The 18,354-nt window shown below is 35.2% G+C and overlaps 1 protein-coding gene across 16 annotated transcripts in view; it reads right to left on the bottom strand.

Annotated features, from left to right (window-relative positions):
- Positions 1 to 18,354, bottom strand: part of GPHN (gephyrin) — a 321,331-nt gene that overhangs the window by 139,179 nt on the left and 163,798 nt on the right. For 15 of the 16 annotated variants that reach the window (XM_064512456.1, XM_064512463.1, XM_064512461.1 and 12 more), the window contains one exon: positions 15,697 to 15,789. The exons of the other annotated variant lie outside the window; for it this stretch is intronic. In XM_064512456.1, the coding sequence (XP_064368526.1) occupies positions 15,697 to 15,789 (93 nt within the window). The remainder of the gene's footprint in view (positions 1 to 15,696; positions 15,790 to 18,354) is intronic. 16 annotated transcript variants of the gene reach the window in all.

Raw genomic sequence — 18,354 nt, 5'->3', positions numbered from 1 at the left:
CTGAAATCCAAGCCAGCAGAATTCCTAATCTATTCTAATTATTCTTTTACAATGTTTAATAACAGTTAATAGTTTACAATATTTAATAATAGTTAATAATATAACAAAGCCTGGTATAAAATGCTTTCCCCTAATTTCACTGTTCATAAGATCTTTTCTACACTGATTTCTACATCTAAAACACTAGTTCTTTCAGTTTAGAAGATGCTACAGTATCTTTCATTCTCCAGGTAAAACCAGTTCAATCATTTATTAACACTACTCAGCTCCAACGATCTTTCATATACTTTCATATTAATGCAACTTTGTATTGTACAGACAAATTCTATCCTTTTATCTCCTAACTGCTCAGTTCTTAACTTGGAAACCTCTGAAACCTCTTCTATTATTGTAGGCAACTTTTCACTAGGATAGTTACAGCAGTATAGTTACTACGTATATAAATACATCCCAACCTCCCCCTGCCCCAAACACACTTTCTGAGACAATCTGGACCTAACTTCTGCAGTGTTTGAAATCGCAGACCATAAATTTTGCAGCAAGCTTTTTTTTTTTTTTTTTTTTTTATAATACAGTTCATTAAGTGTGGAAACTTTCAGCAGATTGATTTCTATACCAGCAGTTACATATTATTATTCTTAAAATAATGGAAAACTTCAGTTGAAATTGAAAGCAGTGATTATGGGAATCAGGAAAGTGGAACACCTTCTGGAAATCAAGGGGTAACAAAACGATCATGTTTAAATCTATCTTTCTTTCTGAGAGCAAAAGACGTGTATTAGTCAGGAATTTATTTTTTCAGAAACAACAGAAGAAATTAGCTGCTCAGACATTAGTATGCTGAATATCATCACAAGGGATATTTTTAATAGACAAAACAGAGGAGAATAAAGTGACTGAAGGAACTGGAAAACTTTTAATGAAATTTAAATTCTGCATTGAAGTGAGAAGAGGAAATGTGAACAACACTCTCCTGACAAATAATCTGGGGGATTTATACATAGGAGTTCAGCAGATGACTAATACTAGAAGTGTAAAAAATTTTTGACTAAACTTACTATCACAAATAATAAGAAAGGAAAAGAGCCCAGGAAGAGGAAATAAAACTGAGATACAATTAGGCTGATAATAGGAAATTTAGTCATCCAAAAAGGGAAACTTTACATGCTGGAAAGGCTTGTAACTCTTCATGAGTGTTCCAGAAGTTAACGTTAAACCTCTTTCTGTCAAAAAGTGCACAGGATAGACTAAAAAATACCTTAATAAAAAACAAAATGACAAAATAATGTTGAATTGCTTTGTTTCAGAAATGTGATAGATCTGATGTTCTTCCCGGGGCTTTGTGTGCAAATTTTTCATTGCTTCTTTAACAAAATTGTGACTCATTTATGGATAAAAAACTATTACATATTCTTTCAACTTAAAACAGTCTTTTCCTACTGATTCAAATATTTGTACCATAACTTGACCATTGCAGATACAAAACTGATTTACCAGGATATCTTACACTAAAGCTGCCTGGATAGCACTGCAACAATTTTCCAGTAGCTATAATTTTCAACCAAGAAAATGCATAGTGGGTTTCTTTTCAGTCAATGGATTTCTCATGTTTTTCTGCACTTTGTTTAGCTTAAAGTCTATATACATCCTGAACATTATTTGAAAACAAGCCATTTTCTAAGAGAAAACAATTAAAATGCTAGACTGAAAAATGCCTTATGATTGCTGGGATAAGAAATGAGTTCTAGATGTGTCCAGCAGCCCTACAATGCTAGAGTAAATATTCCTCCTTTTCTAGCATCCTTTTTGGATGTCAGTTCTCAGACTAAAGTCTATGGAAGCAGCAAAACAGGCAAAGTAAAATGGAGAGTTAAGTCTCAGAGAAAAAAATCGCCATTCAGATCTGTTTTTGTTACCAGAATCCTCAATAGCGTGAAGGTGGTGGGAAGTGAGAGACTCAGCCTACTATCTTTAAGAGCTTGCAAGGCTGTGAAAGAAACATGTTTGGAGAAGCAAGGCAGAGTTGGAAAAGGCTGAGAAGGACAGGAGAGTCTAGGATATTTCAAGTGAGTAAAGGTGGATGTTAGTGTTCATCTGTTTCTCAGAGGAGGATACAAGGTATCTAGAGGTTCATGTGAAAACGGGGAGAACGATCCTGTTGGCTTTTGTTTGGAACACTGTCTGTTGTACTGGGAACCATTCCACACAGTGGGAAGTTGGTGCCAGGAGCAAGCTACTATCTCCTAAAGTATTTATTAGATTCCACAGGTGAAAGAGGCTACTGATTTAAGGAATGCTGACTTGCCTGTAAAGTACTGGTTAGACATCATTTAGGAAATTTAGGGTGTCCCTGAAGATAGCAACAATAATATATCTGGAGAGATTACAAGCTGAAGTTAAAAGACTATTACAATTATTTTAACTGTAGGAAGACTTTATTATGAAATTAATGGGTTCATCATGACAGAATATTCACTCTGGCTGTTGGTTGGTACTGGATTCAAAAGCGTAATTAGAAAGCATAAACACTCAGAATAAGCTAGAAGCTGTGGAAGAGGTAGGAAAAGGGAGGCCAAGTGATCTGAATTCAAAGAAAAGAAGCAGGAAGTTGTCCTTTCTATTCTAAGCTCTGACAATGATTTATTCCCTTATCATAGACCTTACACACGTAGTCAAAACCTCATATTTAATTTGTGAAAAAGTGTCATACAGCTGCTGTAAAACTGGCAGTTGAACATTCTCCCAGTACAGAGGGCTCAATAGATGGGGAAACAACAACCAGGACATGCTGCAGTCTGGTAATCTTATACTGGTTCAATGTCTTTTTTGGGTTAGCTGTAACCTTGTATTTTAAATAAGAGATTTGCATAATTCCTTATTTAGCTCATTTCATCCACTGTGTTTACTGGGCATAGCTCTACATTCAGCTCTTAATCTTTCTGAGCCTCAGTAACATACTATTTTTTTCCTATAATTACCTACCTTCCATGAATTCTGTGAGAATTACTGTAGGTAGTATTAGTGATGTGTTTTAGTACCAAATTATTACTGAATTTAATACTGAATACAGTATTACTGAACAGTACTACACCTATCAAATGAGGTGATGGGAAGCAGAGACTAAGATTCAGGACCCTTTTTTTGTAAGGAGGAAAAAGGGATCAAGCAGTTCTGTGAAAAGCTGGATGCAGGTACTGAGATCAATTTTTTTGCTGATATGTTGAATTGAATCAGACCATGAAGGAGCCAGATAATAGCTTTTCCCCATTCCTTACATTTCTTCTTAATTTTTCAAACTGGAGCATATTTAGAAATAAAATCTAGGCAGGTGGGCAGGACAACATGATAAAAATGCCAGGCATAACAGCAAGTGGACAGGACAGCAAAAGGGCAAGTATCGGTGAGTAAGCAGACTCAAAGAGCAGCAAGGGGACAGTATAACCAAGAAGCAGGTGAAAAGGCAGGAGGGAAATGCCAGACATTCAGCAAGTTGATAAAGCAGTACCAAACAGTCAGCTGGTGTGCCAAGCAGCAGAAGAACAGTTCCACGAAGTCAGCAGATGCACTTAGCGGGCAGGTGTGGTCAGGCACTTAAGGTGGGAAACAGGGCAGTGGAAGGCCAGTGCCCATGTGTAATCAGATACAAAGGGCAGAAAGGAGGCAATACACGCCATTCAGCAGATGGACAGGGCAGTAGGTAGACCATATCAAGCAATTAGCTGGTCAAGAGGTAATGCCAGACAATCAGGCAAAGGGCCAAGACTTCAGGAGCACAATGCCAAACAGGCAGAGAGAGAGTAATGAATGCCAGGCAGTCCTCAGACAGGTAAGGTAGTGGAAGACCAATGCCCAGGAATAATCAGATGCAACTGCCAGCAAGGAGAAAACATAAGCCTGTTAACAGATTGACAGGCCAGCAGGGTGACAGTGCTTTTTCAAAAACTGAGGATACCATAAATGAAACAGTCCCAAGAATCTAGATGCTCACCCTCTGGTAATATCACTAAGATCAATAGAGTGAACCACGAAAATCCACAAGAGAATAGCACACAAATGGAAACAGCAGATGAGTCTGACCCTAGCACTTGGGGAGGCCATGGGACCTTCCTATAAAACAAAAATATGAGAATCCACAAGAAAATCAAACAAATGGGAAAAATGTGTTTAGAAATTGTTTCTGATGATGATTAAAAAAAGCAAAAAAATTACTAGCAAAGAATTAGTTTGGAAATGATTGGGTGGGATTGAAGATGTTGCTTACCCCTCTCTGGAGCCCACATAATGGGAATGTTGGGAATTTCTGCAGCAGAAAAACAGAAGAGAAAAGGGATTTCTGACTCCCAGTTCAAAGAAAGCATGTCAGTTTAGGACTGGGTAACCTCTCTGGGCAAAAAATAAGAATTCAACTGAATCTTTGCCCATCCCCAGATACATGCCTGTACTGATGTTTGTGAAAAATTTTAAGAAGCCCACACCACTTTTATCTCATGACATCCCACCCTTATTCCCAAAAACCACACTTACCTCTACTGCAAGGTGTATAAGAGGGGAAAAGGGATGATCTTGTGAGCTCATTCTCATATCCACTGCAAAATAGCTTGTGAAGGTGAACAGCAGTACCCGTAAACTAATACAGGCCATTTGTGAGATAAACTGAAGAAGTTAATTAAATGTTACTCATCACTAGTGCAGGCTGGTGTTTCAACTTGGCCAAGATAAACCCACACGCTAAAAGAATTAGTCTTGTGAGTCTTGGGGGGTAACCCTCTTCTATAGCAAGAGTTGCAAAAATATAAAGCTTATCAACACCATTATTTCACCTTGAATCTGCTGTTCTCCTTAACTTAAGCACTCTCTGTTATTTAACATGGTTGTTCTTTTAAGCATATTAAACCATGTTTCAGAAATCTTAGTTGCTGCTCTATTTCAGAAACACATAATCAGTTCTAGAATGTAAGAATGGAGAAAATCTCAACAGTAATAAGATTCAGTAAGTTCACTCATTTGTCATTTCAGTCACGAGTATTTTTATTCAGTATCTTCCTAGTCACTAGAAGTCAACCAACCAGGAACCAAGCTTCTCTATTTCTCTTCTCTTAGAAGTCTACATTCTGTGTGTACTTGTCTGCCTGCACATTAATTTCTTACAGTAACACTGAAAGCCTACATCTCACTTTGATAATGTAATAATATGCAACAAGAGCCGAACTCTTCCCTCCCCTGCAAACTGTAGAAAACCTTAGGCCCAGAAAGGAATCACTAGTTCTACTGTTCACTGCTCAATTAGCATTTGGGATGGTCATAGAAACAGTATCCACACAAATTTGCTGTGTATCCATATGTAATAAAGCTGTTAAGGAACCGTTGGGCAGTAATAAGCTAACCTGATGGATCGTTATTTATACAGATTTTCTGGGTATCAGCCATTCTTCTTCTTGCTAGCTGAGCATGGCACAGGAATAACATAGGCTAATATAACTTCAAATTTAGAAATTGTAATCATAGAAGAGTAATTTCTTCCATATCAAACACTGCTGCTTGGGCTTAGAACAGAATGAGAGGAAATTTCAACAGAGGAGACCAAGAAATTTATATTGTAGGATTAGTAATGGCATATTAAATGACCGAACCACAATACATATTAATACCGTAAAGTAATAGGTACTCCGAACATGTAGTGGCAGTTTTATCAAATCATGCAATTTTGTGGCCAGCAGCCACAAAACAGCCAGAGTTAGCTGTACCACATCAAGAACAAAATTGTTAGCATCTTCTCTCCAAAGGGAGATCTTTTGATGCTCAATGAAAATGAACCAAGACAAACCGATGTCAGCAATCCATAAGACAACTTACATCTACGGAAGAAAAATTGGACTTTTTAAAGGTAGAGAAAGTTTAAATATATATAATAAATAATAAACAGTAGATTATGCACCTCACTATTAATTTTGGTACTCTCATTACAAAATAAGTGGGAAAAAATATATGCATGAAGTGACAAGAAGTCAAAATAACTATGAATTATGTAAATTAAGGTTAAAAAGTAATTATTTTCTTGTCCATAATCAACAAGACTTTCACGTCTAAGTGTGACAACAGTCGTGTTATTTTTCTCTCCTAGTACACATAATGAATTAACATTTTGCTAAAGAAGCTTCATTGTTCCATGTAGTTGCAATTAAGCAGAAGCAGGCAATGAACAGTTATAATCCAAAGAATAAAAGCAGAAGCCAGCTGCTTTCCAAGACTCTCCTATTTTCTTTCCACTCAGTGGCTGCAAGCACTCTTACACAGCAGGCAAATGAGAGGCACAGGAGCAAATGAGAAATTCTCAACTTTTCAATAAGCATTAGATTTAATAATAAACTATTCTAACAAGGAAACATTTTGCTATTCTGATGCTATGTCAAAAATATCAGCTAACTTCCATTTTTGATGTATCTTACATCCAAATTAAAATTTGTCGTTTGTTTTTTTTCAGTCGTCATTTCTTTAGGCTGCCTTTACATAGAAGCCTTCCTAATGTGTCTATGCTTTTCTTTATTTTTTTCTATATTAAGCTTCTATTAAACTCTTTGTGATAGAGCATGACCAGAAATAAATACAACATTAAGGGTGAGGACTGCATAATTATGGGCCTGACAATATTTTCAAGATTATTTTGCCTTAACCTGATGTTTCATTTTGTTCAGTTCTGTATTATCTGTTGTGACAAAATGCTCTAATGGGAACTATAATTAGAAATGCTTAAAAGGAAGAAATTCCAGAAGTCCCAAGTTGAAAATTCCAGTTATATGGAAGTCCTATGGCAGGCATATTGCTCTCCCCCAGTTACAACATATGTTAAGAATATCATCAAAATGTCTTTAAATTCTGGATATTAAAATTAAGGTTCATGGCACATCTTTCTTGACAGAAAAAAAAAAGTAACAACTAAAAAGTAAGTAAACTATATATAAGAATATATTTGAATACACAGAGTGACAGATATCATTAGTCACAATCAAGACACTAAAAATGAAAGAAAATGACATCCAATCTATAATCAAGCCAGCATATGGACAGCACAGTTTTTGTGGCTTCTTCTCATCCAAGCATAAAACACAGACATTCCTGACATTTTTGGAAGACTATTTTGCAGATTAATAGTAGTAATCATTAAGTTTTGTAATGGGAGAACATGCATTTTGCTTTTATATATCTGTAAAAGTCAAATAAGAATAGGTAAGGTCTTTGAAAGCACCAGTTCCCACTACACAGAACAACAGGACTCAGCTCTGTAATCTATTTGTCAACTAATTTTCCTAAGATTATTGAAAAGATCTGCAAATGGACACTATATGGTTCTATGAGAAAAGTAAGTTTGCCCTCACGACAGAATACTGATCAATTCAGGATGCTGCAGAACAGATGTAGTTTTTCAATGCTAAATCTCTACTTCAGATCTCACACAGACCTGCAAGGAGTGAAAGATAGTATTATTTAGTGGCTGTTTGATGGATGATGGACAATAAATCAGAAACTCTCCAACCAAATACGTGGGAGTCAAAGGGGAATTTATTTTTGTATAGAAGGGTTACAGAACTTTCAGTGTTGTGTTCTAGTATTAACGGTGATCATTATAATCTCTAAAATATTTGTCAAATCATACTGTGATAAGATTTTAATGGCAATCAAGCCGAAGGCTAGTCCTCCACCACAATTCCATTCTTTTCACAGACACATCTTTAAGACAGTGTTAGCAGTATCGGCTATAAGGGTGCAAATCTGGAAAACCAACCCAAATAACCAGACATTAACTTCAGATGGTTAGACTGCACTGAGCTTCAAGATGTTGAGATGATTTTCAAACAGGTCTTCGATGCTAACATTCACTTTTTTATATACTACCATAACCTAGAAAGTCATTAACACCTGAATAACCAATTATCAGAGTTATCTAGAATAATTGAATTTAAAGAAACAAAAAAGGATCGCAAGATCTATTGTTGCAGCTACACTGCTAAAAAGATCCAAGACAGCTAATTAAAACTGGTAGAGACAGGTCTACATGAGCTGTGGTTGCTAAAGTGAAGACCCAGTTGAAGACATCAGTAATCCTGATAGGAGGAGAACCTTCTTTTTACTTCTATGACAAGTATGGTTCTTTTCGGTGTATTTTTTGAGGCATTTGGCATCACCAGGAAATGAACTGTTTGTCTGCCCACAGGATATGCAGTCTTCTTCCCACTTCCATTTTGAAATTATCTTGGAATGAAAAACTTGATTGCAAAATTTAAGATAAAAAAGTGAGATTTCCTGGCTTGTTATAGTAGCTTCATTTCTCATAAATATTCTCATAAAACATTCAAATCCCTTACTATCACTGTTTTACTACTGTTTTTTCAACAGAGTGTTCAAATATTTCATACACACTGGAAAGACAGAAAATGGAATTTTAAGTTTACTACTTTAGGTTATTAAGAAAAGCTGACACATCAAATAAAAGTTGATCCTCCAATGGGCAAAACCCAACCAAACTACTTGATGGGAATTGTATTAGCATTATCTTTAGGATATGATGATCAGCCTACTTTACATATCAAGTTAATAAATTAATAAAAGAATTTAAAAGATAGTTGTCTCAGCACCCTCTACCAATATTATCAGACTTTTCCATTTTCAAAAAAGGGAGAGAGAAGCAATTCATATAATCCTTTTGGACTCAGGTAACAATTGCTTACCCAGTAATTTCAAGATCCATTGGATTCAAATTATCTTTCAGACCCCGTTTAACAGATACACAACATAAGGCTAGAATCTAGTTTGGCCTTTTGCACAGGATGACTCACTAAACATCATCCACAGCTTCTGTAAGGAGTCCAAGATAACTTGTGTTTTATAAGTCATATCTTCCACAAATAGAACTAGTCTTGATTTGACAGGATTGAAGCACAGAAGATACAGCTCCTTTTTCTAGGGATTTATTCCAATGGTTAATCTCTCCTCGTTAAAAAAATTCCAAACCAAACAAATACAAATCTTCCATTATGACTATTTTCTTACTAGACTTTTCTTGCTTCATATTCCTGTCATCAACTGCTGTTATACCTCTCTTCAGTAGACTGAGAGCCTTTGGTACCTGATATCATTATTTTCCCATGAAAATACTGTAATGTACTTCAGACTAAGTTAGTTGCCAGTAGTCTTTATGATAAACAAAAGAGACTGAGTTCCTCAGCTCTCAAAGAAAGCATCTTTTCTAGCCGTCAAGTATTTTCGGATCTTCCTCCAGATCCACTGTGATAACTGAAACTTTCAAAAAAGTGAATGTCAGAAAAATATGCAGCTTTCCAATCTTAGACACATCAATCCTGTATACAGAGAAAAAGTACACTCTGTATTCCTATTTCCTTCTTATTATTCACCATCTTCTTATTTGTCTATGTCTGGAAGTCTAGAGAGAAACAAACTGAGAGACATATTCACACATTTTCAATCCAGCAGCTCAGTCAGATACACAGCCAGTTCAAAACTGCTGTTTGTGTACCGAGTATCAAGAATTTACAAAGCCCTCTTTCAAAGAGAAAGACTATTTCTCAAAATCAGAGTTCTTTAGGGATGTTCCTTCTGCATGTATTTTCTTCTTCCTCTTTTTTCCCCCCCTTCTTTTATTTTTCTAACTTCTGATATTCTAGTAAATGGAGCTGAAATGGGGTCTGGCTTCTTTCCCTCTCACATTTCTCACTATAGCGATCCTGGCAGCCCCCAGGTATTTCCAGGCAGTGACTGTAGGTGATGATAGCACAACCATACTGTTCAGTGTTTCTGGCATGCTACCAATTTTTCCTGAGAAACTCACTCAAACAAGAGAAGAGAAAGTGTGCTTTGTAGCACTTCATAACTCAGCTAAATCAGACTGGAATTTCCCAAGACAAAGGTACTTCTGTAACGTGACAATATACTGTGTACTGCAAATAACCAGTATACTGCTACTTTTTAAAGAAGCTGGTACCAGTTATTTAGTGAAAAACATTACAGTACATTGTGTACTGTACATACAACAAGTACATTCTGTACTTAAATATACCAGTTCTGCTGTAATAATACCTTCCAAATCTGAGATTTAAAATCTCATTAGAGAATTATTGACTAAATGAATACAGCACACAAATATATTTGTTTTTTTACAATACTCAGTATGCTATTTCAAACTCTCAATCCATATTTTTTGAAAAAATAAGGCAGACTGGATAAAGAACTAATTATATGTACTAAAAACTGTCAGAAGAATTAAGAAAAAGGCAATGATACCTTACAGAGTTGCTGATAAATGTCTAACAGAGTAACACTGAATTTAGAAAGAGTCTGTCACAGAGTAATCTACTCTAAGCATATTTATTGCCTACAGGCACGTGGTAGGTTTCATAACTTAGAACCTTGGCTTGGAAACATCATTTCCCAAGAAATTTGGAAAAGAATAGTTTTTGAAGGTTCCAGTGAGAAGTTATAGGATCAGACATAATACATACACAGCATACTTCATTACGCACTAACTGTACAAAGAAATCAAACTGAAAAGGAAGTGAGTTCTCCATTAAGAGATGTGGGAAACTGAAGTCTTAAAATGGACTACAGAAAAAATCCTGAAAAGGGTTAATAAATTAGAGCATGCCTTGAATATTGAGGGTGAAAACCTGAAACAACAACTTGGGCAACGAGAGGTTTTGTGATCTCACAGTATTCCTAACATATTCCCATAAGAGATGAAGACTTCATTCCTTCTTGCTATGCAGCCATCTCAAAGCAACAAATAGTTTGCAGAAACAAAATGAGTTTGTTGTGACCCAGTGACAGTGCTAAGATGTATTAGATATGGCATTAAGAAGAGGTGTATACTCTTGAAAAAGAGTGGAAGTACTCCCATATCCAGAAGGAACACTACTAAAAATGTTGCTGGTCTGGAAAGGTGCTATTTGAATCAGGGAGGATGAAAAGAACTGCATATTCTTTCCAGTTTAAGTTATGGCCTATTAAATGGAAGTTGTTATCTGAAATACCTCCGTAGGTTTGGGTTCATCTGAGGAGGACACCTGTGTTGGTGTCAGCGTATGGTTATAATGTGATGTACCTGTGGTGTATGCTTGCACGAGCATCTTATTTCATTAACAAAGTTGCAGCAGACAGAACACGTGACATTTGCGTACCGTGAGGTCTTGTAAGCACCACTTGGGATAGAAGGATGCAGACATTCCAACACTCAGTAAAATAAAATGGAATTTAGCATTTTGGAATTCAGAAGCCATTACCTAAAATATTTAAAGAAATACGCACACTAAATTCAAAGGAGAAACTTGGGAAACAGTAATATCGAAAGATACCTTAGAGAACTGGGAAAAGCCAGGTTACAGAAAATATGCAATTGATAACAATTAGGAAAATGCTGGTGCAATCTGAGTTGAATATACAAAAACTTCATATCACAGCAGAATAGAGACTTTCTTCTCTCTAGACATGGCTTTTGTGTGGCTACTTTTAGAATATTTTGTTAATTTTGAGCATTTTCTTTTTCACAGAAATGCTGGCAAATTGGAGGGATTTCAGTGAACAACTGTTTTTTTTCATGGACTAGAGAGCTTAATTTTTAATGAAAGAATAAACAGGTACACATACATTATCAAATTAAATTAAAACACATATGCCTCCTAATACATTTTAAAACAGTCTACAAATATTGAAGAACATAATCAGCAAGAACCAAAAAGAGCATTCTCCATTCTTCCAGAGCAATGGAAAAGAAGAAAGACTGTAAGAGAGCATCTGTCTGGTTTTGCATGATGGAAGAGAGCTCTTCCATGCTTCTTCTCAAGTCCTGTCTTAAAATTTCAGGGCTACCTATCATTTGCAGTGTGGCTGAACTGATACAGAATATACATAGCTACACTTACAGCTCAAGGATTTATAGTGTGAGTCCAGGCACAATAAGTCGATCCCTATTGTTATTTTTCTAAATACATAAGATTTGTACGGAGGCTAGCAAGACTTTTGAGTTACAGTAGAGATGAAGGATAAGAAAGAGTCAGAAGATTCTGAGAAGAGGTAGGCCAATGAATTTTTTGGATGTAGAACTTCTGAAAAGAACGAACGTAAAAACAGACAAGACAAGAGATAGAAGACTATGCAGAATGCCTGTCCACACAAGACTTTTTCCTTTTTTCCTTGTATTGACTGACAGCGTTAGAGAAAAAAATATTTTTATATCAGAAGGATACTTAATGACCTATTCAAAAGTTACCACAGTATTTAAATATTTTCAAAAAAATTAATGTATAATATCATTAACGTTCTGTAAAACTGCCATTGCCTACTGAATGACTATTGTATGGGAAAATGGAAATGGGGGAAAAGGAAAAATGTTTGCACCTCGAAACACAAAATAGAAGTTCCATAAATAACTGAAGTTGGGTCCTGATCTCTGTCTAGCAATAAACACTTTATATTTCAATGACCAGACTGTATCAGGATTTCCAGTATGGATCTGAACACTATCCCCCCAAATTATATGCAAAATAAAGATGTTGAATAAAATGTCATTATATTTACCATGTTAGGCCTACACTTGGCTCTAGTCCAAATGAGAACTACCCTGAACTGCCATAAAGACAAACAATTGCAACGTTCACTAATAACATCTACAGTACAGTTTCCTTCACATTCAACCATCAGTTGGCTCAATTTTTTTGATCTATCCACATGTATTCCCTCACTTCTAGTCACATAGACAAGGGTGAATGATATTCACACTGCTTAATTCAACTGACAAAGTTAAGACTTCCCCTTCAAAATGTGAGTCAAAATACCTAATTTTAAAGCTTCTTCCTGTCCACTGACAAGGCCTGTACTCTAAATTTAGGGAACGTAGATAAGCAAAATCAGATGTGATCGTGTAACTACCCCTCACATCACTTATTCCATTATAAGGAAAAGAGAGTTAGTATACACCACTGAAATAACTGTAATAATATGATATGATTCAGATATGGTGTTCAAAAGGCAAAGAGAATGGGGAAACTACCTTTTTTTGAAATTTAACTATAAATTTCTTAAGTTTCATATAGTTTTTTTAATTGTTACATTTGCTAAGCACTTAATTACAATTTAATCAATAATTAAAAAACTGAATGAACCTTAAACAATTTTTTGAGCTGTAAATAATCTTAGGAACCAAGTTTACTTTGTACAGTACAATAGCAATTATGTATCAATGCTCAGGATAGCTCCAGGAAGTAAGTGGAAAAATGTATTTTCTAATAGAAAGTAGAGGAAGATTAAGGAGAAGCAGGACTGAATCATTCAAGTTGAAATCTGACATGAGGGACTGGTATCCCTACTCTCAGGAAAAATGCTCAAGCATCTTCCAGTACTATATTCAATTATTACTGTTTTTAAAATGATATCTTAAAGATGACATCTCAATAACACAATGTCACGATCACATCATTTCCATACCAGTTCAGTAATGACAGGAGAGCATGATGGAAGAACACCATCCACACAAGATACTAAAACCACTTCCTACAACAATCCAAGTTTTCCTGAAGGCTTGCTATCGCAGTATTTCATGTTGACACAATGAATTTCTCTATTCTGCATTTTCTTTCTCATATACCTAAAAGAAAAACAATATGGGGCCAAAGCTTATGTTTCTTTAAATATTTTATTTGTAACACTTGCAAGGGATTTTCTTCCCTTTAGACATTTTTTTGAATGAAAGCTTTAAAAAAGATTATTACGAAGGTAATGAATAAACCTTAACAGTTAAAGATCATTGACACTTTGTAATAAAACCTCGGATTCAACCTCTTCATCATGATTTAAGTTTAGTCATTGAGCACAGAATAGATTTTTTGAAAAACTAATACATAAATTTATAAATTCTTTTTCAACATAGGAAGAACTGGACAGGTGAAACATTTAATTCTGTTATAACCGAAAAAAAGTCTTGCATACAGATTCTGTTTAATAACAATATATTTTCTCTTCAGTACAAGTTATTAATGATTTCTATATCTAAGTATTATTATTATATAGTCTAAAACCATTTCAATAACTCATAAATTTTCAAATGTGTCACAGTAACATCAAAAATAACCAGACAAATCATTATAACCTATCTTGCATTCAGTTTGAGTAGCAGCGATGATAGGGAAAATATTAGGTATTTACATGCAAAGTTCTCATTTGTTAATTTCTTGGCCCAAATGCCAGTGCTGCTTGAGAATCTGTAGCTAATTTTGGGTGCTGGCTGAAATGCATTCTCTGGCACTACTGCCTAGGCTCCACTCTGCATAAAGGTATTCAGGGAAACTGAAGGACAAGTTCAATCTTCCTTTCACGCAGTGCTGGAATATAGCTTTCTAAGCCATTAAGGTATTTTGCATGTAAGAGACCAATTAAACCAACACATTTGTTACTGTGTGCTGCTTTAGCAAAGTGAGTCACCTGTAAATCCAGTTTCACCAGCTTATACATTATGATTATTTTATACTGCCCCATTCTCTGATAAGCTAACCCTTAAGTTTCAGTTCCTTAAGGGTGTGAGTAGGCAATCTAAAATCACCAGAAATAATGTACAGGAGCATTTCTTTGCATTTTTGTTTAGTTATTAAAATGCTGTAAGACAAGCTAAAAAATATTTTTAAAATTCCTAATGAAAACATGTTGAACTGCAGTTATGCTTGACAGAACACATTGGAAGGTAAAAAAACAAAACAAAACAAAACATTATACGCATGTTATAATGAACTGAAATCAACACTTAAAGTCTAAGCATTTTAAAATTTGTAAGAACACTTAAAAGAAATCTAGTTATGTTAAATTATGGAAATATACACTTAAGGCACTCAATCTTAATTCTGCTCTCTAGTGAACATAAGCAGACAAAACTAAGTATGTTATTTTAAAAGTTCAAATTAATCTAATTTGGGACGATAAATACCAAAACACTTCAATAACAAACACAGTCACTTCATATTATAACTCACGGCCATGAGGTTGTTCAGGTAAGTTTGTTTTCTTTTTTCTTACCTTACTGCTCCTTGTAAGTGAAATGTAACTGAATTTCCCATTCAACCTTTATTGATGCAGGTTACCTCCACCTCTGTGCCTAGTTAGCTTTTTTGACAACGTGGTGTCAAATGAAGTAATAACAGCTTTGCGGAGAATATTTTCCTCCCACTATCTACCTCCCACTCTCTAACCTATAATGCAGTAGCTCTTGATGCAGTAGCCTGCAAGTGAGAATTAAGGGATCTCTTTTGCTCCCCTTTTCCTTGTGCTGGACACAACAAAAGCCACATGCATGTTTTGTTTAGCGTTGCTGTGTTACAGTGCTAAGATAAACTGCCCCAGAATACTGTTAGAATATTGTTCTGTGAGGGGACTGGAAATCCATTATACTACGACAAGTTTAAGCCTGAAAGCCCTTTTGGTTCAGAATCCAAGCTCACAGTAATTCTCTTATACTGTATTTCCTATTGCTTTTACTACTCCTAAGCTGTGTATTGTCTGATTTGTCCAAAAATAATGCAAAGTAATGTCATAGAGGAAATTTAACCCTCCTCTACCCCTCCAAAACAAACCACCCAACCCAGCACTGCCCCTTCCCATACATTTCTACACCAAAGGCGGATTTTTCTTATTCCAGGACTATCTCACCTCTGGAGTGACATCTCGTGGTGCAAACCCTGTTCCTCCAGTTGTTAAAATCAAATTAAGTTCCTTTTCATCACACCAATCTATCAGCGTCTCCTGAAAGAGAACAGGAATGCTGTCAGGTCTGACAAGTAATATCAGGGATACAGTGATCTCAGGAAACACCTAAAGGCTTAAGATGTCTTAAAAATGACTGAAGAGACATAATAAATCAAAGGAATTGTAAAATCTCTCATGCTATTTTTTTCAGTGACTCTAAACCACTATAACCAACATGTGACATTATAATTTAAGTATCAGGCATAATAATTTTGGAAACAGAAACAGAAATTCTATTCTCTATCTCTTGATCTGAAATAGAAAAATAAGAATTCTCAGTTATTATATCCCTGTTTGTTTTGATTCTGAAATATATATACAATGCGCCAACACATGTTAATGGAGTATGTGCATTCAATTTGGTTTACATGGCTGATGCCTATTACAGTAACTTTGGTTTCTGTGCTTCACTTTTTAATAGCCTGAAAAAAGCAAGAGTAACACTTCTATAAGCTTCTCTATTAAAAGATGCCAGAATACATCTGATACAGCAACACAAAAGTTGTCCCTTATCTTATAATCATCTTTTCTACAATCCCTACCACATTGCAATACTACTTTGTATACTGGTTCCAAGGCTGGACTAAGAAAGCCTAACAGATCTGCTGTGTAAAATTCAGTAACTTACAACACTGGAGAAATCATTATCGTAGAGAAATACTTCATCTGAACAAAAAGTAATTTGCATTCATTTTTTTTAAATGATATTTTAAACTAGTTTTTTCAGACTGTGATACAAATCTGACATAAGCATATATATTTAGTTTCAACATGATTATAGCATTTATCCCCTGTATCTACTGTGGGCAAGCGCAACAGCAGGGTGTCTGCTTGGAGCTCAAAATTAGCTGATGTGTTACATGAAATATAGCCATGTATTACCCAGCAGAATAACGATCTTCAGAAATCAGTCAGAGCAATTATTTATTTTGACAGCTATCCTTACTCTAGCAAATAAAAGTTTTGACAGAAGAAGGTGAAAGAACATTTATGTTTCTGGAGTATTACATTGGGGAAGGAAAGACCTGTTATTGTGGCTGTTGGTGAGAAGTTCATTATCTGATTCGCAAAATTAAATTCGCGTGATATACTTACTGAATATAAAAAACAGCCATAAAACTGTCCATAACATTTTAAAAAGTACTATCGATTTATGTTAATCCTCAGGTGTATGTTCTGCAGGCTTAGCACTGCTAATGTAACTTCTAGTTAAGAAAAATCTCATATACGGTCTGTTCCAAACGGCAGGTAGAATGAATTTTCATCTGCCTGCAAGACCCATCATGCAAACATATTCAAGGATTACTTGAAGAAGTTGCACAGCCAAAGGTTCTGTGCTTCTTTCTTTACTCACTCCTTTCCTTCTGCTTTTTTAATTGTCTTTATTAAAATTACATCTGTCATTTTAGTATTCTCTTCTTCAGCAGATGGACTGTAGTTAGGTGGGGTGAGCTGTAACTTACTGTAAGTTTCTGGTTATCCAAACGTTTTAAATAAGCTCACAAAAACAACAGGCATATCTGCCTCAGACATACATAAATGAACAGCTACTAAGTCTGAATTTGATTTTAGCTTGCATGAAAAAATCTACATTGCAGCAGTGAAAAGCATTTTCACTCTTGAAATTATTTATTTTAATAATATAGATATGCAGCATTATTTTCAACAGCTGACATCTCAAAGCTGTTACACTGTTTAGAAAAACATTTGCCTCGACTTCCGACAGCAGCAAATTTCAGAGAATTCTTGAGAGAAGTTTCAATGAAGAAATAGTGTTTGGCAAAGTGAGAGTTTGATGTTGCATATATTAAAAAAATTACCATCAAAACCAATTGTCAATATAAAACAGGAAGTAGATATTTTGTGGGGTTTTTTAATTAACTATTTGTACATGATATTTTTCTTTAGATAGAGTAAATTCTGCTAAACTCCTACTTGTTTTATAGAGAAAATAAATCTTTCATATGTTCTAGTTTTGCTATAGTTCAGTAATACTCCAGTTAAATTTTAAGGCATCAATAGGGAAAAAAAGAAATGTAATTCCATAGCATGCAAAAAGCTAAAGAACAACAGTATACACCTTAACTTTTCACATTAACTAAGCAAAAATTAAATGGATATTACTGGTATTACATCAGTGTACTTAGGCAGGGATATACTTCTCTTTCAAGTTCTTATTATACTAAAGAAATACCAGTTTCCACTAATAAGAGCTTTGATTATGAAGCAGTAAGTTTGTTTCCTTGTATTTTAGAAATGTAAATTTTACCAGCTAAATCTTTTAAAACTGTGGAAAAAATACCTGAGATAGATCGATATTCAGCTTATTTACTTTCTCTTTTCAAAAAAGCGAAGCAAAAGCTTGCCTGCACATACTAATGTACGTTCAGAACACTCCATCTATCTGTTTTCACAGAATCCTGAGTATCAGCCATTTAAACTTTGACTGCAATAAGCCAGACATTTTCATTCCATTCCTAAAATGCTGGAGTATTTTGTTATTACTTCTGATTTTTTTGTTAATTTAACCTGTGCCAGTTTCGCTTAGTATCCAGCATCCTA

This window comes from Dromaius novaehollandiae, chromosome 5, assembly GCF_036370855.1.
Source record: "Dromaius novaehollandiae isolate bDroNov1 chromosome 5, bDroNov1.hap1, whole genome shotgun sequence".
In the NCBI taxonomy this organism is placed as follows: Eukaryota; Metazoa; Chordata; class Aves; order Casuariiformes; family Dromaiidae; genus Dromaius; species Dromaius novaehollandiae.
The sequence above is the reverse complement of the archived record's forward strand: the minus strand, read 5'-3'. Positions and strand labels throughout refer to the sequence as shown.